This window comes from Haliotis rufescens, unplaced genomic scaffold (genome assembly GCF_023055435.1).
Source record: "Haliotis rufescens isolate VD_foot unplaced genomic scaffold, xgHalRufe1.0.p SCAF_15, whole genome shotgun sequence".
NCBI lineage: Eukaryota > Metazoa > Mollusca > Gastropoda > Lepetellida > Haliotidae > Haliotis > Haliotis rufescens.
The window spans coordinates 4635079-4659670 of NW_025963835.1; the positions used below are offsets into that span (position 1 = coordinate 4635079).

The following is a 24592-nucleotide window of genomic DNA, read 5'->3' on the forward strand; positions in this document are numbered from 1 at the left end:
ATTCGTGTACGTTGCAGAGGGTACCTGTTTCGAAGGCAAAATAATCGGGTGTAGTTATCCTAGGCCGCTGTGGTGATACGACATCTCCCTGATCATTGATCATGAAGTGTGTGCCTAGTGTGGACATTTATGCCCTGGCCAACTTTGAAATGGCTTGATACTGAAGCTTTTGATTTAGGAATTTAAAAAAAGATCTACCGATTGCGTTTTGTCTCGGATTATAAATTCGTTATCGGATTTGTGAAAACTACATGTGTCATAAACTTTCTAAAAAAATCCGTGTCAAATTTCACGACTTTTACGAGAAACTTGTGTTTACCAATTATGTTTACTGAGTAAACAAACGGTACTATGGCACAGATATTTGTGTCCTTGACGTGACAATGCAGGTTTGATGTTAAGATCACCAGCCACGAATGGGTGTCAAAACGATCATTTCACAGCTATATGACCGATAAAACTACCCAACCAAAATCAGTCTTAATAATTGTTGCAAATGAACACAGTGGTTGCTTTATAGGATAATTACCTAGAATTTATTAATATCGTATCTATACGAACAAAGGACATCCCATTTCTTCTGTTGAATTTGAATTTAAGGCCCCAGTTTAATAGGAAGCTGTACTATGTTTTAAGAGGTAGGCAGTAATTACATTATTATGTTGGGTTCAACGCCGTTTGAACTGTATTCAAGTTATATCACGGCTCGTCAGTTCAATACGAGAGAACAGACCACGTTACATATGAAAGCCAATAGTACATGCATAAGAGTGAGTGAGTTGGGTTTAACGCCACTTTTAACAGTATTCCAGTTATATCGCGGCGTGTCAGCTTAATGTGGGAGGAAAGCCCGAAGTGATGCAGGTCTCAGACGTTTACCACTTCGATGAAACCCACGAGCACGGGTATGGTGCTGACAAACCTAGAAACATAATTGGGGCGAACAGGGATTCGAACCCACAATCATAGGTTTCTGGCGTGCCCAAGGGACGCAACTCTGCACAGCGAATTGCGGCGCCTCAGACGACTGGGCCACCCGTGACCCCTACATGCATATGAGGGCATACCTAACATCATAATGACACCCTTTTCTGTAACATGTAACATATATGTGCTGCCTCTACATGTGTTTCGTTGTCATTTTGGTTACCTTTGAGATATCTGAGACCACATTGTGATGCTGCATATTTAATACAAGGCCACGTCATAATGTGACGTATGTACTATAAAGTCACTCATTTGTCTCTAATAGAAGTTATGATTCTTATACCTCTACATTGCTACAGTCCCAATTGCGTGGATCGATGATCATGATATGAATCACTGGATTGTCTGGTCCAGATATTTTCAGACTGCCGTCGTGTAGCTGGAATGTTGCTAAGTGCGGCGTTAAAAAACAAACACACACACATTGCTACAGCATTATAACCTGTCTGAGTCAAACAGTTTGTGCACAAAGGCCTCTCGCCTTAACGTATTGGGAATAGACTGATTGTTGTACCAAATATTCCATACAAGGCCTTTATTTTGCAAACGTACGGCATACACAATGTATATGTAATGATATGTCACTGTGACATATATTCATGTAGCGTCACGTTGTTGAAATTCTATTTCTAGCTCAGATCCCTCCTTCCTACAGCTAAATCCAGCAGACAAGTTTAATTATATATCCCACACAAACGAAACGCAAGTCGAGTATGCAGTATACATGTTATTTATTTTCAACAGTAAAGACAAGAAATACTAATAGGGCAAGATTGACAAATCATTGACTGAAGACAGTTTAATGGATTAAAAGGCAGATGACATAATTGTTTTTTTCAAATGTTAAGGGCTTACACAGTTTCGGGTCAATACCCAAAATGTCAGTCAATACCTGGTGTGACCACCATTAGCATTGATCACTGCCACACATCTTCTGTACATTGAGTGGCTCAGACGATTTGTGAAGGCCCTAGGGATCCTCCTGCACACATCCAGAGCAGCTGTGCGTAGTTCATCGGCAGTTGTAGGGACTGGGCGCACATTGTGCAGACGCCTTTGAACCTCATCCCACAAGTGTTCGACGGGGTTCAGATCAGGGCTGAGGGCTGGCCACGGTAAAACACGGATGTTGTGTTGTTGCAGAAAGGCCATGGTAGCTCTCGCAACATGGGGACGAGCGTTGTCCTGCTGGAAAATGTGTTGTTGATGTTGTGCAAAAATTGGAACAACGTGGGGTTTGATCACTTGGTCGATATACCGCTGAGCAGTGACGCCGTGTCCCCGACCTTGACCAACATTCAGAAAGCACATGGGTCCAAGTCTAGCATTAAGTCCAATCCCTGCCCATATCATGACGCTAGGTCCACCCCATGGATCCCTTTCCACAACGTTTCTGTCAGCGAAACGATCACCTCGACGCCGTCACATTCTGACTCTTCCGTCTGCATGGGAGACAGAAAACGACTTCCATCAGAGAAGATGACACGCGTCCACTCACGATGACGCCAATTGCGATGACCCTGTGCCCACTGAAGTCGTGCTTGTCGATGCCGTGGTTGAAGAACAGAACGACGTGTTGGTCGGCGACATCTAAGGTTGTTGGAACGGAGACGTCGGATCACAGTGTCCCGGCCAATGTGTCGATTATGTGGTCTGTCGAGCACTTTCACTTGACAGTTAGGAACGGATGTCGCTGGTGTTGACGGGTAATCTGCCGATCTTGTCGAGGTGTGGTGACCCTAGGACGACCGCTCCGAGGAAGGTCATCTGTGGTCTGTGTAGCATTGTATCGATGCAGGAGACGGTAAATTGTGGTTATGTTAACGTTGAAATGACGGGCAACATCTTGGACAGACTCTCCAGCTTCCAAACGTCCGATAGCCTGGTTTCTCTGAATTTGAGTTAGGCGTGGCATTGTTGACCAAGGAGAGGTAGGTCCAAGAATCGGCCACAGTTTTATACCCACTACAGTTCGTGACAGTTCGTGCATTTTCGATTTCGCGAGAAATGGGTGCATGATACCCACATATACATTGAAATGGTGCGTTTTGGCGATTCGTTTTTTATGTTTCGTTATTAATCGGGGCTTCCAAAATGCAACCAAAAATATTGATAACACCATCAGGCTTCACTACATGCTAAAACTCGTATCAATTTATGGTTCGGTGTTTGTTACCTATTTGCTTAAAATCACTTGCGTTTCTTTTGCGTGTGAGTATATAATGAACAATGATTCACAATGTCATAAATTAGTCGTATTACTAACAAAAAAGTATAAGCGTCGTTTTCACACACGCTCTTAATATCATATCACTACCCAATTAATCCCGTTTTAATACATTGATGTATATGTTATATTTTATATTTTAACTTGTGATGTTACACGTATATTCGTGTCTCGTAGGTCAATGCTGACCGGTGGATGTTTTTTAATTCATGCCATATTTGCCATGTTACTGCTTTTATGCATCTAGTGACACGTTAATAAAATATTTTTTTCTTCTTCCTCTTATATATCCATCCGAATGTGGCCTGAAGGTAGCTTCACACGACACATTTAAATTTTCCGAATTATTTTCCAAAAGAAACCACATCTCATGTTGTAACTTCCGATCTCACTGATATCCAATAAAAACAAAGGACACACAGAGCTAAAATAGCAGTCTATAAAGGTTTCATGCACCATTTTTAGATTCGAACCCTCTATGTGTCATTCAAAGACCTGTCGGACAGTTATTGCTAAGTTACACATAAAAACCGTGCATGTTGCTCTTAGCACGTCCTCAGAAAGACACATTCTAGGTATACACAAAGAAAAAAAAAATAAGCACACCCCTATTTCTGAACAATGACAAATGGCAAAAATCATGGCATGGGTTGACTGACCCCAGGAGCTGGGCGATACCAATGTCATAGAACAAACATTTGACAACAAATAAAGAAGATATTGGTGAGTTGTGATTGAAATTTACCGACAAAAACATCATGGAAACACAGTCACTGTTTTTGACCTTAGACAATACCTAAAAAGGTATGGAGCAGCAGGATTAAGTAATCGAGTTACGTTTAATGTTTCATGTGAAAATGTTCCTTAAAGTCTCCACTTGACATGGCACATGAAACATATCAGTAGCGGGTATAACCGCAACGTACCCGGATGACGCAATCTACCCAGACGTTGGATCTGTTTATGGGTCAACACCACTCCAGATGTAGAGCTGCTTCCAACTGGCGTAAATCTTGTACAGGAGGATCTCGTGCCTGTATGCGCCGCCCCAGAATATCCCAAACATGTTCAAGGGGGTTCAAATCTGGGCCCATTGCTTGCAAGCTTAGAGTTGTTATTGCATTGGTCCACATGTAATCCACGACTGCATGCGAACGATGAGGCCTGGCATTGTCATGCATGTACTGAGGTCGCTTAGCAAGAGGGTGGTTGTCAAAATGAGGAACGACGACTGCCCTCAAAGCGTCCCGGATGTACTGAGCCCCTTATGGTGACCAAATCCAACCTGCAATCATGAGAGATACACCCCCAAACCATTACCAAGCCCCCGCCGTATGCAACAGTCGGTTTAATGTTCCTGTGGTTGTAGGCCGTGTTCCGGTGCCTACAATCTCTCGTTCGTCCATCAGTGACGTGGAGCAGCTTTCGTCTGACCAATGGATCCGTCTCCAAGTTCTCAGATTCCAGTTTTGTCGCGCAATACACCATGCTAAACGAGCAGCTTTCTGGTGATCTCCCAACAAGGGACGCTTCATGACTCGTCTAGCCCTCCGTCCTGCTGCTTTCAGTCAGTTCCTGGCGGTTCTGGTGCTGAGACGACGATTGGGCAACCACAGCTGTTTCAGACGAGTACTTGTTAAAAAGGGTTCTCGGCGTATGAGGCGAAGAAGGTCCCTGTCTTCGCGATGTGTCGTCACAGGAGGTCTTTCGGATCTGGGACGGTCCTGTACATCACCGGTCTGAGCATGTTTCCCGCCTGAACGGCTTACAACAGTGTGATGATACCCCAAATTCCGACCAATGGCATTACAAGACATTCCTGCGTTATGCATGCTGATTATTTGCCATCTTGTGGCGTTTGATAATCGCCTTGGTGCCATGGTCACGCACTGTCATGGAATAACTGTTTAAAACCGAGCTTAAGAAAGCAATTTTAACGTTTGGATATACTGCTTTCAGAGATACTCGAGGGTAGCATGATGCACGGGCATACCATGCATGGCATGTGAGCTTTCGTCACGCATGACTGATTACATCATCTCGAGAAAACACAATTCTTCCCGTAATTGAATCTTTCATGACTGTTACACATATTGGGAACAAACAATAATGAAATATATTAGGATGTGCTTAACTTTTTTCTTTATGTGTATATTTTTTCTCATGGATATGAATCGTCCGTGTTTGAAAACACAGTGTGTCGGTTGTCATGATCAACAGCTTATCTCAGGTGGCGACGTCTATTCTCTACGTAGTGATTATTTCAACATGGTCTCAAATAGTCTCACGCAGATTTGATTTTGAGATCAGATTTCCCCTACTTGCTGCAAATAAGCCCTTATCAATTGTTTTTCTGAAACATTTTGTGTGGCCACAAAGCTTATGAACGCTTACTATGTACTATCCAATGTGAATTTTTCAAAACAGGATTCATAAGACCCGGGTTATTACAACATCACAATATACACGCCGCTGTATGGCATTGACCTCGAGATACTGAATCAGACAGTATTATGCATATTCCTTTATTGGCTCCGCAAGGCCAGGAGCTCAATCCATTTCTTTGAGATTGATGGAGGATGTACCTACTCCTTTAAGACCCCAAGGTGAGTTGCAGTATCACGATTGTACACATTCCTAAATGACCCGGACTTACAGAATTATGTTTGTATTTATTTTATAACTGCCCTACAATGACTGTGACTACAATGACCTAATGTCCCAGTGTAACTGAAACATGATTGAATCTACTCCTTTCACGGCCCCAAAGTGAGTTGCTGAATGGCGATTGAACACACGTCTAAAATGACCTGGACGTACTGTGATATTGTTCTACAAATTTCTATAATGCCATACAAAGGCATACAAACATAGGCAAATGCACTAGATTTACGCTCGTACATTATTAAAAGTTAGTTTTCTGTTTGTACTCAAGTTTCCTGTGATATATTTGCAACTTCGTTATTAAAATCTTAGGAATTGAATTACCTGGAAAAGCATATTGCGTCAAAGCGTAGCAACCCCTAACTCAACGGAAACCCTGGAAAGAATTGAACGTGTGCAGGAAACGAAACGTGTGTAGCCTAAAAACGCCTGCATGAAAGTTACGAACAATTTGTTTATATTTGTATAATGAATGCCCTAAAATGACCATGAGTAACTGAATCACTATTGTACACATTTCTAAAATGATCCGGGCTTACTTAATTATGATTTACATATTTCATAATAGCCATATAATGACCCAGAACTACTGAATCATGAATGCACGTATTTCTAAAATGCCTCAACATGACACTTACGTACGATTGTACAAACGTTTACAAATGATCTGGAGTTACTGGCTGATGTACCAGATGAACTTCATTACAATTCAGTTTTCTGTTTGTACTCAAGTTTCAAAACTTCCTTTTTGAAATCTTTTTATAAATTGCATTACCTGGAAAAGTGTTCTGTGTCAAAACGTAATAGGCACTGACCTCAACGCAAATCCTGGAAAGAACTGAACCCTAACGAGATATACTGTAATGATACACAACTTCAAGGAAGTTGCATTGTTATGTCCCCTACATTCCAATTACTGATAAGCCACCCGGGAAGATACGGGTCAGAATGGATCTTCATCCACCCGTGCTTGTAACAGGCGACTAACGGAATCGGGTCGTCTGACTTGATTGATGCATATCATCGTATCCCAATTGTCTGTATCAGAATCGGATATTTGCAGACCGCTGTCTTATAGCTAAAATTGTGCTGAGTGCGGCGTTAAACAACAACCAACCAAACAAGGATACAACCAAACAATAGTTATAGCTGTGATTCCTAATGGTGAACTGGTTTTAGGTGGAGATGTCGTAATGTGTTATTTCTGTACAAGGAAATGTATGCTGCCAAGTGTTAATAATGGGGAAGCCCGTGGCGATTCCGGGTAATAAAAGTCCACAGCGACCTTTACGTGTCGTAAGATGCCACCAAATGGTTGGTTGATTTCGTGTCCTCATGGGACGTTGCATCCACTTTCAATCACTAGTTCAAATAAATGGATGTCGCGAGCTCAGCAAGCACAGTGTGATATAACAATGAAACGAAATAGACAGGCCTTCTCAAACGAACAACAATTGCCAAACCCCAGACATACATAATATTATATTTTTTTTTCACAGTGTGTGCATTTGCTTTTATCTTGTTCCAACATCATTTTGTAATTGCCGGCGTTGCAGGTGAGTGATAGGAATATCCATATATGACTTTACAGCCATGTTGGACACAGATGTTAAAAGTGTGGCGTGGGGATGTCTATGTATGATTTGACAGCACAACCATGTTGGACACAGATGTCAAAATTAGTTGGTGGTGGTGTGTATGTGTGAGTTCGTGTGAATGTGTGTGTGTGTGTGAGTTCATGTGTGTGTGTGTGCGTGTGTGTGTGCGCGCGTCCGAGGGCTGGTCAAAACCTTCTAAGCCTGAATAACTTTCAACTGTGGGCCATAATAAAATGAATTAGTCAATGTACTACATTGTTTGAGTAGTTTATTGCAAGTTTTTGGTTCGTTTGTATATTAGTGACAGCCAGTTGAACGTGATACGGGTCCAAATGGATACAGAAAAGAACGAGTACCGAGCAGTCCTCAAGTTTTTGTCTTTTGAGGTACTCAAGAAATTCATGACCGCAAGTCACAAGTGTGTTGGGATAAATGCCTCAGCTATTCCACTGTTAAACGTAGGACAGCTATGTTTAAGGCTGGGAGAAAAAACCTAAATGATGACTCCGGGTCTGGACGTCCCTCAACGTCCATCAATGAAGATTCAATCAAGCAGATAGAAAAACTTACACTGTCAGATAGACCTATTACCAATGCTGAACTTGAGGAAGACACAGATCAAGCCATGGATCAATTGAAACTAACATTCATGAACACTCACAGATGAATAGGATATCTGCTCGTTGGGTGTGGAATTTCTAAATTCTGATCTTAAGGGGAAAAAATCAGACATTGCCAGAGAAAATTTAGAGCTAACTGGGGAGGATTTCGTCAAATTAAAAAAGAGATTAGTAATGGGTGATGAAACATGGGTCTACACTATGATCCTGAGTGAAAACGTCAATGCATGAAATGGCAACATTTCACTTCTCCAGCACCAAAGAGATTCAAGTCTTCAAGATCAGCGAAGAAAGTTATGGCAACTGTATTCTGACATGCAAAGGATGTGATCCTTGTTGAGTACTTAGAAAGTCAAAAGACGATTACCGGTGCCTACTATGCTGATTTGCTTCATCAAAGAAAAGCGTCGAGGAATACTGACTGCTGGGTTCTATTATTTCATGACAATGCCTCTTCTCACACCTCTCGACTTGCAAAGGCTGATGTGCGACAATGTCGGTTCAAAGAGCTGCCTCAAACCTCAATACTCGCCAGACCTGGCACCAAGTGATTTCCACTTGTTTTCTAAACTGAAAGAACACCTTCGTGGAAAGCGCTATGACGACAACGTTGATCTCAAAGCTGCCGTGGACGGGGTTTTCAAGAAAACGTCTTCCTAACTGGAACTGAAAAGCTTCACAATCGATTTGAGAAGTTTATTGAAAAGCAGGGAGATTATGTTGAAAAATAAAATTAAATAATTAAAATGATTAAATACGCTTTCAAAATTGATCGTTTTGTTTGTTAGGCTCAGAACGTTTTGACCAGCCCCCGTATATATCTATAGATGATCCAACAACAATGTAGGACACAGGTGGTTTGTGGGGAATGGAGATATCTTTGCATGATCCAGCAGCCTGTCTGACACATAATATGTGTGTCGATGTCGCTATATATATTTATTCAGCAGTTGTCAAGGAAGTATGTAGGTCGCGAGTTTCTTAATGATTTATTCGGGCCGTCGCAGTACGTTAATGTCTGACTTGTGTTTATGCTCATACACTACTGCTTAGAATTTAATTCCCCTTACACGCATGTTACATGCAGCCCATCAAGCTGGTAAAAATCTCGTCGCAACATGGCTGAAACATTGCTGGTGTGACGTAACATCTAAGCTGACTCACAGACAATATATATTTTGCGAGAGTATACACTGACATTTCCCCACATGGACTTTTCCCCATACTGAATATATAAATAATTTATATTATAATTTTAGTTAATTTTACAAACTATGATAATATGAATGCTAAAATTCATCATCACTTGTCAAGTTCCCCAAAATGTCACCGACTGGAAGGTCACAGGTAAACACTGATTCTAACAAAGTCGGATTGTCTTTGACACTGATGTTTATCCTCACTTTGTCACCACACTGCAGGGGATTCATGCCAAAAACGCTCACAGTAGTTAGTGAGTGAACTCATCTGAGGATTTTACGAATATCCATCAAAACCCATGACAATCTTATTACAATCAGATCTAAGTTCTCGCTGCCGCTAAACAATATTCGCGAAAGGTCGTTTTAACGTGACCCGTAATTGGATGTCCTCAGATCTTTGTTAAGCGGCAGCGAGGACTAAGATCTGATTTTAATCAGATTGAACCTATGAAAGCTAACTCAGTTCACTGAAATTTTAAATAATTAAGGCACTTGTAGTCACTAGTTAATTTCTGATTTGTATTTATCATTTTATCTATCATTATCATATCACAGTCATGCACACGAATACATAGATATATATGCGTTTGACTATAAGATACATATTTACAATCACTAAATACACCACGCATAATTTTCTAAATATAGATGTATGGCATGTAAAGCTGATCTTGCGAAAAATGCAATGTCTATGTTTCCAGCAGCAAGGTCACGCTTTAACTATGCCTATATCTCTGTATTTTCTTCTCCTCTTTACTTTTTCTTTCCTGCTTCGACCTGAATGTGTTTCGTCTCTGTGGAGTTCTGGATGCTGGCGATGTAGTGTAAGGCTAATTTCTTTAGTTTGTTATGGTAACCCTCCAAGTGGTTATTCGTACGAATTCTCTCTACCCAATAGCTAGTTACGTACGATCTTCCACGCCATCATCCATCAGGAGAAAGTCCTTGTGTGAAAGTGTTACTTGTAACTCCTGAGGCAACTGAAGTTCTTGCCTGGATGGCGGTAGAGGGGGTAGGACAGACCGACGGGGCTCTATACAGGCTGGATCTGCATGATTTGAAAGTAGGGAGGGATGCTACCTCGGGTGCTGCACGGAAGGTCTTCATGTCTTCATCATACAAGGTTGTGGTCATGGTTGTGTTTTATCGCATTATTCATTTAATCTTTTTGTCAAATTCAACTGAAACCGGGTCCCGTGTTACACGCACGCGTTCTCAACGCGTATGAAGGTGAATAAACTTCTAGGCAGTAGTGTATGGCACAATTTACATGTGTTAACGCATACGGACCTCGTGTAACCGTGAAGAGATCACATAACGTGTGAAAGTGGTAAAATTTATCAATACAAGTCTTATGATTAACAGCTTGCTTTGCACAATTAGCATAGTTATGATGATTTTCACTTACGTGTCGTTAACATTGTGATGATTGAATCCCAATTAGATGCTTATCAAATGTAATAAGTTGCTGATTCATGTGCACTGGACCTGGTTATCCAATTTGATTGAGGTGACAGCAACAAGCTTACTATTACGAACGTGAATGTCAAGGTAAAAAAAAACAGGGTCATTTCAATTCAGCATTAACACAGAAGGTTTCAAGTCAGCATTAACACTGAAGGTTTCAAGTCAGCATTAACCCTGAATGTTTCAATTCAGCATTAACCCTGGATATTTCAAGTCAGCATTAACCCTGAAGGTTTCAAGTCAGCATTAACCCTGGTTGTTTCAATGCAGCTTTAACCCTGGATGTTTCAATTCAGCATTAACCCTGGATGCTTCAATTCAGCATTAACCCTGGAGGGTTCAAGGCAGCATTAACAACGGATGTTTCAATTCAGCATTAACCCTAGAGGTTTCAATTCAGCATTAACCCTGGAAGTTTCAAATCATCATAACAACTCCACGTCGGTAACATATGTATCATCAACAAAAGTATGTCCCGTAGCTTTCATACAACTCGCTTATATTTTCATACACCTCTCTATGAAAAGCTGTTCGGGTACCTGTATGACAAGTTAAATATCCTCTTTGTTAGGGCACATGCGTCTTCACGGGCTAGAGCCCTGTTGTCGTCCCGTGGTTACATTAAACATCAGGCTCGGACCAGTTGTCATTTCTTGAAAATTATTTGTCAATTACTTTACCAATACTTTAGTTTGTATGTTAAAATAATAATACCGTTTGTGTATACCAGTTTGTTTCCTGACATTAAACAAAAAAGTACATGATAAAAGTGCCTGAATATCCATACTTTGCCAAATATTGATTAAAAACGGATTTAGCGTCTCAGCCCTTGATGCTGAATGTTGTTTTATGTCATCAAATATTCAAGCATTTTCATGGTGGCTTTTAATAATCCTCTCTGGTTTAGGGTAATCAGTGGTTGTCACACATACATACAACCAAGCAAAACACTGGAATGCCATTAACCAGAACGTTGTCACACATGTCACAGTGGGTTTCACAGCTGGTCGATGCAAATTATACACGTTTGGCATCTCTTAAAATGAGATAGATAAAACGACCAGAGCTTACTTTTGTATGCTGTCATAAATATACATAACAAATATACACATGTCTGTGCTTATCATTGATTATGTATATGTGACAAATTGGCAAGATAAAGGTATACATTGCCATCGCCGTTACATGGATGGGCCATGCAGACTGCAGTGTGACACCAAACAAATGATGCATAGTGGAGACAAGTATAAATATTACTGTGGCCAGAAGGGGCCATACTACATCACTCACCAACATGTATCATGTGTCAACACGCTATTGCTTGTACGAGCGACAGACAATTACAAGGCTTATGCGTCGCCTGTCAAACGGAATGACAATTATACCCCTGCCTACGCCCATTACATAGGGACATAAATATACATGAAACGTAAAAACTAAACACGAACCTTTACATGCTTCGTGAACATTTATATTTACACCACACATCAAACTGATTAAATCAACAGAATAATGAAGTGAGTTGATACTTACCTTCGTAGGTATCAGTACTGGAAGCGGCAATAACAGAATCGGGGTAAGAAACAGTATCAGTAATGTCCGAATTCTCCACAGATCCTTAAGTGTTTTGCTCATTGCCATCCTTATGAACTAGTTGTAGAGATATGACAAACTGCTCAATACGATATCTCCTCTTGATGGTATCATGCACAGGGTGCACAACAAGGAAACTCTCTCTATCCGTTTCTTTCAATTTCAGATTTCAAAACCTGTATCACTGTCAACAATGCTAGCTATGCGAGTCGTACGCACAAGTTCGCTGACGGTGTATGTCCAACTGTATATACAACCTGGGAAAGTGGTCACATGACAATTACCCCAGGTATCCGGGGGGAGAAGTGACTGGCTCATTGAACCTGATCAGCATCTGTTCATTATGTGGTTATCATGAGTCAACTGGAAACACGATGGAATGTACCGATGTCACAAACAAGTATATGGGACAGAATACTATGTTTCAAATAAGATGCCCAGAAACTATAGATCGGCACTAGCCAAGTTTAGATGTGGCGTGGCTCCTTTTCGAGTGGAAACCGGTCGGTACGAAGGTGTACCTGTCAACAATAGAAAATGTTTCACTGTAATGACAGGTAGAAGACGAGGTCCATGTTTTGTTTCACTGCGTTTTATATGACGATATCAGGGCAACTCTTTTTAATGAATGTATTGCTAAATCTTATAATGTTTTAGATATACCTGATATCGACAAATTTTGTTTAATTTCAGTGACTCCTGTGAGTGTTTTATACTTGCCAAAGTCTGCTTTTTAATTCTTAATCGTAGAAAACATCTTTTATATGGATAACTTTTTAATATATCATCTTTATATCATTTATGTATAAATTCTGTGATAATTTGTCTCTCATAATTCTATTGAATGGTTCTGTACATTCTATCTATGTCAAGTTGTACAAAGCTGTTTTATGTATGTACAGAAGTGAGACGTTAATAAACTATTCTCTGTCTGTCTGTCTGGGATTTTTTTATCAGTGAGTTTTCGTGTAATAAAAAGGATTTTGTCGCTTTTATGTAGAGAATTTACAACCGGTTTGAGAAAAATTCCATTGTACCATGGGTTGATGGAGTAGTCTAATGGTTAACGCGAAGACCCTTTACGCCAATTCGTGGTGTCCCTCAGTCGTCACACAACAGAATATTGATAACGCGTAAAAACCACACTCCTCATTACACTACAGTGACTTCTTAAATCAGGGAGCTCGGCTGTCCCAGTCGTGTAAGGCGCCGCAAATCGCTGTGCAGAGTTGCATCCCTTGGACACGCTAGAAACCTGTGATTGTGGGTTCGAATCCCCAGTGCGCCCCGATTTCTAGGTTTGTCAGCACCATACCCGTGCTCGTGGCTTTCACCAAAGTGAGATCTGCAGCACCTCGGGCTTTCCTCCCACATTAGGCTGACACGTCGTGATATAACTGGAATACTGTTAAAAAATCGACGTAAAACTCGCTCACTCTTAAACCATGCTGCCTTCTCATCCATTGAGAAAAAAAGTGTGAAAAACATGTACACTTTATTGTCATTATGCCGTGCAACATGGAATACGTTCCATCCACTAAATTAATTTTAAAATATTGTTACCACCATACTGTTTTTATGAGAGTATAATAATCAAAGTTTTCATAGGTAATAATTTAACTGAAATATTTCAACGAAATTGTTCTAAGTAGTTGTAATTTCTAAAACATATCACTCACGTCTAACTGGGACATGTAGTTAATTCTAAAATATCGCAAGTATCTGGTAACACAATAAGGATTAAACCTTTCGAAAAATTAACCTTTTAGATTCATTGTAAAATAATGCATTTCACACGCATAAAGGAACGACTGTGAACCCGTGCGTCACGTTACAATATATATGTTTCACAAATACCTTGACAATGACAAACGAGTGTACGTTTTTCGAGATAAAAGTGCTTTAAAATATCTGGCCTTACAAACTCTCGTGACACAACGATGAATCATCTTTCCACTTCGTGCCCCCAACGAACATGGTGCATACATAATTAGAAACATACCAAGAAAGCATGTGTCAATATGATAGTAACCTGATAAAATAAAGATTCAGTTGATGCAATTCTGTAAAACAGCTAGTATCTCAGTGGGCTAGCATTACAAAAATGTTCCAAACAAGTACAAACAGCCACACACGCACGCACACACGTGCATGCACGTCGCTCTATTAGTGCATTGATCATGAATTCGACCTCAAAACCAATTTCATCTAACATCACCCAATTAAATACAGATACTTTTCACACGCTGTGAATGCGACATTACTGATATAGACTGCGTTTCCCTCTGATGGCTCTGTCGTTGTTGGAAAATTGTTGCACAATACTTTTTTCTAAATTGATTCAGTACCTGGCACAGACGAAGAATTGTTTGAACCAACCCTGGTAATACACAAATAATTTTCAAGTATACTAAAAACGCAGGTCTGAAACGTCTCCTTTATCCTTGTTTATTTGTTGTGCTCCAACGCATCTGGACCAGACAGCCTTGTGAGTGACGTCGTGTGCATCGATCCACGGGGATACCATCCCATGCAATCAACCGCCCAGTCAGCATGTATGCATGGGCCCCAGTGTGGGTTTGAGTGAACCAGGTGAACTGATCAAGTGTTTTGCCAACTGGGCTCCACGTTGGTCCCAACAATACAACTCACAATATGTAGAGGGTATCACGCCAGTGTGTTTTCGGATGCCTAAGTGAAATCCGTTAAGAACCTTCGGCATTATCCTCTTCCGTTTACCTGACTGAAATGTAATGCCCTTTTGTACTTGATACAAACTGAACGGAAACGTCTAATTTTGGACTGAAATTCATTTTTGCCTAATCTAAATTGAAAGCAAATTTGGATATATGTAGCATAGAAAATTCCTCAAAAAGAATCATATTCTTCAAAACAATACCCAAGAAGAGTTAAAGAAAAAAAGTTCAATGTGCACAGATGTCATATACAATAATAATGGAAGAAAAATGCAGTGTTGTTCCATTGATGATGTTTGGTAGTTTCACATTTTGCATGCATGTCAATGCTTTGACAAAGAAGCACAGTAATCTATTCATGCATATGGTTTTGCTATAAAACACGTTGAACATGTGTTATTGCTTAAGCTGAACCCTCTCTTTTTGGTATGACGCGGCCTGGGATCGAACCCGGATCTTCTGCTCTCCGAGCGGACGCTCTACCACTAGACCACGGTGGCTGTCCCTCATATACCAGGACAATCATCTGAAGCAGGTGTTCATGATTAACCTTCTTCTTGAAAGAAAGGAAGCGGGTTCAATGGTTCAAAGAGCGTCATACGACTCTTGCTTAAAAGTTGTTCGTTCAAGGTTACAGCATTACGGGTCTTTAAAAATACTTTCAAACTGTTTTCAAATTTGGCGCATCAGTGGTCAAACTGATGTGCGATGCAATTCCCTTGTCAACGTGTACCATGTATCTCCCTGTCTGTTCAGGTGAACACGTGACGGGTGTCTCCGTTGAGGCAGGATACTCTCACCTTATCGTGAACACCTATATCATGCTGTACGGAATCGTACAATGGACTGTTTCTAGCAGATATTTCTTATACTTATGTGTGCCTTTTATTGATATAGATTATTGATAATGTGATGGTACAGATGAATATGACGAATTCCACTAGTTAAATGTAGTGGACTGCATTGTAACTTATCCTATTTTGGTATGAGCTTTTCCCTGCTTCAACCCATGCACAGGTGGTAAACAAGTGTAATATGTTTGTTTCCTCCGTCCCCGTCCTATAATGAACGTACGACTACAATGCCAAGCACGTCACATCCATAATTACCCTATGGACACTTTGCAACAATATGGTCCTCATTAATTGATAAGTACGGGTATTGGGGACCAATTTTGACCCAGAACTCCCAATAGAACGCATGAGCATAAACATACATCTAAGCACTAATTATAATACGTATAAACATATCCAGCTACATTCATGTATGAGGTAAGATATGTACACATGTACACCACGGCAGTAATAATACTCATAACTGTTAGAAATGAGGCCAAACTGAAGACCTCGATTTGTTTAAATATATTTTTAATGGAGTTTCTCCCAAACATGTTATAAAAGAAATAAATTCATTTTGTGTGAATACTTTTATTGAAACGTTCGTGAATGTTGTAAAGTGAATCTCGATGCATGTTACTAAATGCACCTCACTTTTAATCTGATTACTCTTGAACACAACCAGTCCTTATAAATACGTTTGTAAGCAATGTGGAAAAAGGAATGAATCAGTGAATTTGCTTTAACAAATTAACTTGCCCTTGCAGTTGTTTGTGACCGGTGCCACCAGTGGGTCAGGATAAACTCACCATTTCTCGAACACCTGGTATCATCAAAATTTGATAGTGATTCATAAACACATGCTCATGGTTTAGCCGGAATCGTACAATCGACTCTGCTTTTTAGCGGGGATTTCTTATGAATAAGGAAAGTGTTTTGTTTAAAAGGTTTTATTTACCTTTTTTTGCCAATGTTTAATTATTTCCTTGACCATTCAATCAAACTGAGGAAACTATAAACCTATTCCTTATATCAATTGATTTGACGTCCAAATGTAAAACGATTGTGTTGTTATGTGAGCAGTATTCGATATGCATCCTTTGCATGATACTTAACATTCAACTCTAATGGTGACTGGTTTAATCCGCAGTTTCAAATCAACTGGATTAATACAGACGATCTACTAAATTTGTCAGCAATCTATTGATTGCGGGATGATTATTTGGAACACCAAAATGGAATTAGTCAGTCAATTTGATTTAACAGTAGTTACAGAACATAACAGCGTATCAACTTGATGTGAGAGCAAAGCCCGAAGTGAGGCAGGAGCGTGACCTTTACCACTTTGGTGAAACCCACGATCACAGGTTTCAAGCACCTCCTAAGGGACCCAACTCTGCACAATGAATTGCGGAGCTTCAGACGATGGTGATTGGGTGACCAGTGGCAACGAAAATCCCGGAAAGAACTGAACCCTAAAGAGATACACTGCAATGATACAGGCAGCTTCAAGGAAGTTGCATTGTTATGTCGCACACATTCCCAAAACAACCAACGAAACATGGAAACAATCAAACAATAGTTATAGCTGTTCTCATTTACCGTTAAAGGCGATTGTGTTTGAGAAATGGGGATGTGATTCCTTGTGGTGAACTGGTTTTAGGTGGAGATGTCGTTATGTGTTATTTCTGTACAAGGAAATTAATGCTGCAAACTGTTAATTATGGGGAAGTCCGTGGCGATTCCGGGTAATAAAAGTCCACAACGTGTCGTAAGATACCACTTAAGGGTTGGTTGATTCCGTGTCCTCATGTGACGTTGCATCCACTATTGTTCAAATAAATGGATGTCACTAGCTCAGTATGCACAATGTGATAAAACAATGAAACGAAAAAGACATGCCTTCGAACAATAATTGCCAAACACCAGACATAAATAATATTATATTTTTTTACAGTGTGTGCATTCGCTTTTATCTTGTTCCAACATTATTTTGTAATTGCCGGCGTTGCCGGTGTGTGATAGGAATATCGATATGTGACTTTACAGCCATGTTGGACACAGATGTTAAAAGTGTGGAGTGGAGTTGTCTATGTATGCTTTAACAGCACAACCATGTTGGACACAGCTGTCAAAATTAGACACAGGTTGTGGTTGTGTGTGTGTGTGAGTACGAGCGAATGTTAGTGTATGTGTGTTTGTGAGTTCATGTGTGTGTGCGCGCGTGCGAGGGCTGGTCAAAACGTTCTAAGCCTGAATAACTTTCAACTGTGGGCCATAACAAAATGAATTAGTCAATGGAGTACATTGTTTGAGTAGTTAATTGCAAGTGTTTTTAGTTCGTTTGTATATTAGTGACCGCCAGTTGAACGTGATACGGGTCCAAATGGGCACAGAAAATACAATACGATATCTGCTCGATGGGTGCGGAAGTTTCTAAATTCTGATCTTAAGGAAAAACGAACAGAGATTGCCAGAGAAAATTTGGAGCTTACTGAGGAGGATTTTGTCAAATTAAAAAAGAGATTAGTAATGGGTGATGAAACATGGGTCTACCACTATGAACCTGAGTGAAAACGTCAATCCATGAAATGGCACCATTCCACTTCTCCAGCATCAAAGAGATTCAAGTCTTCAAGATCAGCGAAGAAAGTTATGGCAACTGTATTCTGACATGCAAAGGATGTGATCCTTGTTGAGTACTTAGAAAGTCAAAAGACGATTACCGGTGCCTACTATGCTGATTTGCTTCATCAAAGAAAAGCTGCGAGTAATGCTGACTGCTGTAGTTCTAATACTTTATGACAATGCCTCTTCTCACACCTCTCGGCTTGCAAAGCCTGCTGTGCGACAATGTGGGTTCGAAGAGCTTCATCTAACCTTCATACTCGCCAGACCTGGCACCAAGTGACTTTCACCTGTTTCCTAAACTGAAAAATCACCTTCGTGGAAAGCGGTATGACGACAACGTTGATCTCAAAGCTGCTGTGAACGGGGATTTCACGTTTATTGAAAAGGAGGGAGAAAAATAAAAATTATTAAATACACTTTCACAGTTGTTGGTTTGATTGTTAGGCTCAGAACGTTTTGACCAGCCCCCATATATATCTATATAGTTCTCGCTGCCGCTAAACAAAGTTCGTGAAAGGTCGTTCTGACGTGACCCGTAATTGGATGTCCTCAGATCTTTGTGCAGCGGCAGCGAGGACTAAGATTTGATTTTAATGAGATTGAACCTATGAAAACTAACTCAGTACACAGAAATTTTAAATAATTCAGGCACTTGTAGTGACCAGATAAAACAACACATAATGCATGAGATAATATATAAATACTGGGAACATCATTGTAAAATGGCAAATGCACCTGTGATTGTATAGCGTTAAAGGATCACCCACAGAGAAAGAAAGTATTAAAAATCCTAAAGATATCCTATCTACAACGTTGATCTCAAAGCTGCCGTGAACGGGGATTTCACGTTTATTGAAAAGCAGGGAGAAAAAAATAATTATTAAATACACTTTCACAGAACGTTTTGACCAGCCCCCATATATATCTATAGATGATCCAACAACCATAAAGGACACATATGGTTTGTGGGGAATGGAGATATGTTTGCATGATCCAGCAGCCTGTCTGACACATAATATGTGTATGGATGTCGCTATATATATTTATTCAGCAGTTGTCAAGGAAGTATGTAGGTCGGGAGTTTCTTAATGATTTTTCGAGCCCGTCGCAGTACGTTAATGTCTGACTTGTGTTTATGCTCATACGCTACTGCCTAGAAGTTCATTCCCCTTACACGCATCGGCAACGCGTAACACAACCCGTGTGCACCCTCTGGTCACTCGTGTGGAACCGGTGGAATAGATGTCAAGTGAAGCAGCCATGTTACATGCAGCCCATCAAGCTGGTAAAAATCTCGTCGCAACATGGCTGAAACATTGCTGGTGTGATGTAACATCTAAGTTGACTCCCAGACAATATACATTTCGCGAGAGCACACACTGACATTTTCCCACATGGTCTTTTCCCCATACTGAATATATAAATAAGTTTTATTACAATTGTATTTAAACTTTACGAACTATGATAATATGTATGCTAAAATTCATCATCACTTGTCAAGTTCACCAAAAAGTCACAGACTGGAAGGTCACAGGTAAACACTGATTCTAACAAAGTCTGATTGTCTTTGACACTGATGTTTATGCTCACTTTGTCACCACACTGCAGGGGATTCATGCCAAAAACGCTCACAGTTGTTAGTGATTTTACGAATATCCATTAAAACCCATGACAATCTCATTAAAATCAGATCCAAGTTCTCGCTGCCGCTAAACAAAGTTCGCGAAAGGTCGTTCTGACGTGACCCGTAATTGGAAGTCCTCATATCTTTGTTTAGCGGCAGCGAGGACTAAGATTTGATTTTAATGAGATTGAACCTATGAAAACTAACTCAGTTCACTGAAATTTTAAATAATTAAGGCATTGGTAGTGACTAGTTAAAACAATACATAATGCATGAGATAATATATAAATACTGGGAACATCATTGTAAAATAGGAAATGCACCTGTGATTGTCTAGCGGGGGACACCAGAAATGGGGTTCACACATTGTACCCATGTCGGGAATCGAACCCGAGTCTTCGGCCTGACGAGCGAACGTTTTAACCACTAGGTTACCCGACCGCCCCTATAAGGATAAAGATAGTATCCTATAAGGATGAGATAGTACATAAATACTGGGAACTTCATTGTAAAATGGCAAATGCACCTGTGATTGTCTAGCGTTAAAGGATCACCCACAGAGAAAGAAAGGATTAAAAATCCTAAAGATATCCTCTCTACACGGTTTAAGTAGTCACAACCAATTTACTCTAATAATAAGCTGTTACCTTTGGTATGACTCGTATAGGCAAATATTAAAAAGACAATTTCCGCTAACCACAAACACAAACACTTGATTAATTGTGAACATTCACTAACCCGCGACAATCGTGTCAACTCTGGGGTACCCGTAGAATGAACGCGTAAATAAATTCGCTACTGTTCTACTGTCGGCTAGTCACAATGGACTCTAGTGGAATGGTAAATGCAAAGACGTCCAGCAACAGGACACTAATGTAACGGGGTTTAATCAGACGAAGTCGATTATCCAATGACCGGACACGGGTAAGTTAATCCCCCTGGTCGACCTCGTCAGATTGGGCAAATAAAGGCTTAGCGGTACAATAGACCATGTCGCATGTTGTTGTAAGCCGTTAGTCCGGATTACACACATCACTAAATTGTGGCATTTCTGATTTGTATTTACCATTTTATCCATTCTACCATTATCATATCACAGTTATGCACACAAATATATATTTATATATATATATAGTAATAATTAAATAAGTGCTGTGTTCAATCTTACTCCACTTATTTAATTATTACTATATTGTGCCTGGGAGTTAGAACGTTACTGTGCTTAATATATATATATATATATATATATATATATATATATATATATATATATATATACAAAAATGAGGGAAATGTTCACTCGGTGTACATGTAATATATAATAAAATAATAAAGTCCACGTTAGTCCATCATCTTCTTTATATCAGTTTCATACAACCCTTATAAAGAAGATGATGGACTAACGCGGACTTTATTATTTTATATATATATATATATATATATATATATATATATATATATATATATATCACAGTAAAGTTCTAACTCTCTCTCTATATATATTTATATGCGATTGACTGTAAGATATTATACAATCACTAAATACACCACCCTTAATTTTCTAAATATAGTTGTATGGCATGTGAAGCTGACTTTGCGAAAAATGCAATGTCTATGTTTCCTGCAGCAAGGTCACGCTTTAACGATGCCAGGCGGGTGTCGATCTCTCTGTATTTTCTTCTCCTCTTTAGTTTTTCTTTCCTGCTTCGACCTGAATGTGTTTCGTCTTTGTGGAGTTCTGGATGCTGGCGATGTAGTGTATGGCTTCGAAAATGATAGGATGGGCTTTGGACACTAATGTCTTTAGTTTGTTATGGTAACCCTCCAAGTGGTTATTCGTACGTGGTCCGGAGTTGTCGTGGCGATTCCATTCTTGGAGCTGAAGATTTCCCTCTTTCCAAAAGCTAGTTACGTACGATCTTCCACGCCATCATCCATCAGGAGAAAGTCCTTGTGTGAAAGTGTTACTTGTAACTCCTGAGGCAACTCAAGTTCTTGTCGTGGATGGCGGTAGAGGGGGTAGGACAGACCGACGGGGCTCTATACAGGCTGGATCTGCATGATTTGAAAGTAGGGAGGGATGCTACTTCGGGTGCTGCACTGAAGGCCTTCATGTCTTCATCATACAAGGTTGTGGTCATGGTTGTGTTTTATCTTACTATTCATTTGATCTTTTTGTCAAATTCAACTGAAACCGGGTCCCGTGTTACACGCACGCGTTCGTCACTCGTTGCACACGCGTGCTCAACGGGTTGCATACGCGCTGCACACCCATTGCACATGCGTGTTCAACGGGTGCTCAAGCCGTGTGCAAACCCGTTGAGCATCCATGTCATATGCGTGTTACACGCGTTCTCAACGCGTATAAGGTGAATTAACCTCTAGGCAGTAGTGTATGGCACAATGTACATGTGTTAACGCATACGGACCTCGTGTAACCGTGAAGAGATCACATTATAACGTGTGAAAGTGGTAAAATCTATCAATCTAACATTGTGATGAATGGCAACGCTTTAATATCGAATTGGATCCCAATTAGATGCTTATCGAATGTAATAAGTTTCTGATTCATGTGTACTGTACCTGGTTACCCAACTAGCTTGAGGTGACAGCAACAAGCTTACTATTACGAACGTGAATGTCAACGTGAAAAGAACTGGGTCATTCATGAATAATAAATACTCTTTCTTTATGTGATCCCTGGATGTTTCAATTCAGCATTAACCCTGGATGTTTCACGTCAGCATTAACCCTGGATGTTTCAAGTCAGCATTAACCCTGGAGGTTTCAATTCAGCATTAACCCTGAAGGTTTCAAGTCAGCATTAACCCTGGTTGTTTCAAGTCAGCTTTAACCCTGGAGGTTTCAAGTCAGCTTTAACCCTGGAGGTTTCAATTCAGCATTAACCCTGAATGTTTCAATTCAGCATTAACCCCGGATGTTTCAAGTCAGCATTAACCCCGGTTGTTTCAAGTCAGCATTAACCCTGGATGTTTAATTCAGCATTAACCCTGGATGTTTCAATTCAGCATTAACCCTGGTTGCTTCAATTCAGCATTAACCCTGGAGGGTTCAAGGCAGCATTAACAACGGATGTTTCAATTCAGCATTAACCCTAGAGGTTTCAATTCAGCATTAACCCTGGAAGTTTCAAATCATCATAACAACTCCACGTCGGTAACATATGTATCATCAACAAAAGTATGTCCCGTAGCTTTCATACAACTCGCTTATATTTTCATACACCTCTCTATGAAAAGCTGTTCGGGTACCTGTATGACAAGTTAAATATCCTCTTTGTTAGGGCACATGCGTCTTCACGGGCTAGTGCCCTGTTGTCGTCCCGTGGTTACATTAAACATCAGGCTCGGACCAGTTGTCATTTCTTGAAAATTATTTGTCAATTACTTTACCAATACTTTAGTTTGTCTGTTAAAATAATAATACCGTTTGTGTATACCAGTTTGTTTCCTGACATATAAATCGCCATCGCCGTTACATGGATGGACTGCAGACCGCGGTGTGACACCAAACAAATGATGCATAGTGGAGACAAGTATAAATATTACTGTGGCCAGAAGGGGCCATACTACATCACTCACCAACATGTATCATGTGTCAACACGCTATTGCTTGTACGAGCGACAGACAATTACAAGGCTTATGCGTCGCCCGTCAAACGGAATGACAATTATACCCCTGCCTACGCGCATTACATAGGGACATAAATATACATGAAGCGTGAAAACTAAACACGAACCTTTACACGCTTCATGAACATTTATATTTACACCGCACATCAAACTGATTAAATCAACAGAATAATGAAGTGAGTTGATACTTACCTTCGTAGGTATCAGTACTGGAAGCGGCAATATCAGAATCGGGGTAAGAAACAGTATCAGTAATGTCCGAATTCTCCACAGATCCTTAAGTGTTTTGCTCATTGCCATCCTTATGAATTAGTTGTGGAGATATGACAAACTGCTCAATACGATACCTCCTCTTGATGGTATCATGCACAGGGTGCACAACAAGGAAACTCTCTCTGTCCGTTTCTTTCAATTTCGGACTTCAAAACTTATATCACTGTCAACAACGCTAGCTATGTGGGTCGTACGCACAAGCTCGCTGACGGTGTATGTCAAACTGTATATACAACCTGGGAAAGTGGTCACATGACCATTACCCCGGGTATCCGGGAGGAGTAGTGACTGGCTCATTGAACCTGATGAGCATCTTTTCATTATGTGGTTATCATGTGTCAACTGGAAATAAGATGGCATCTTTCTTTATCAGTGAGTTTTCGTGATTATGCAAAGGATTTTGTCGCTTTTATGTAAAAAAATTACAAGCGGTTTCAGAAAAATTCCATTGTACCATGGGTTGATGGAGTAATCTAATGGTTAACGCGAAGACCCTTTACGACCATTCGTGGTGCCCCGCA

At 40.2% G+C, this 24592-nt stretch overlaps 1 protein-coding gene across 2 annotated transcripts in view; it reads right to left on the minus strand.

Annotated features, from left to right (window-relative positions):
* LOC124134966 (solute carrier family 13 member 5-like) overlaps positions 1–24313 on the minus strand; it is an 80523-nt gene extending 56210 nt beyond the window's left edge. The window contains exons 1-2 of one of the 2 annotated variants that reach the window (XM_046500086.2): positions 23991–24313; positions 12299–12879 (exon numbers count right to left, since the gene is read on the minus strand). In XM_046500086.2, the coding sequence (XP_046356042.2) occupies positions 12299–12406 (108 nt within the window). In that variant the 5' untranslated portion in view covers positions 12407–12879; positions 23991–24313. The remainder of the gene's footprint in view (positions 1–12298; positions 12880–23990) is intronic. The other variant, XM_046500085.2, reaches the window with a different exon arrangement.
* Positions 24314–24592: the final 279 nt, after the last annotated feature.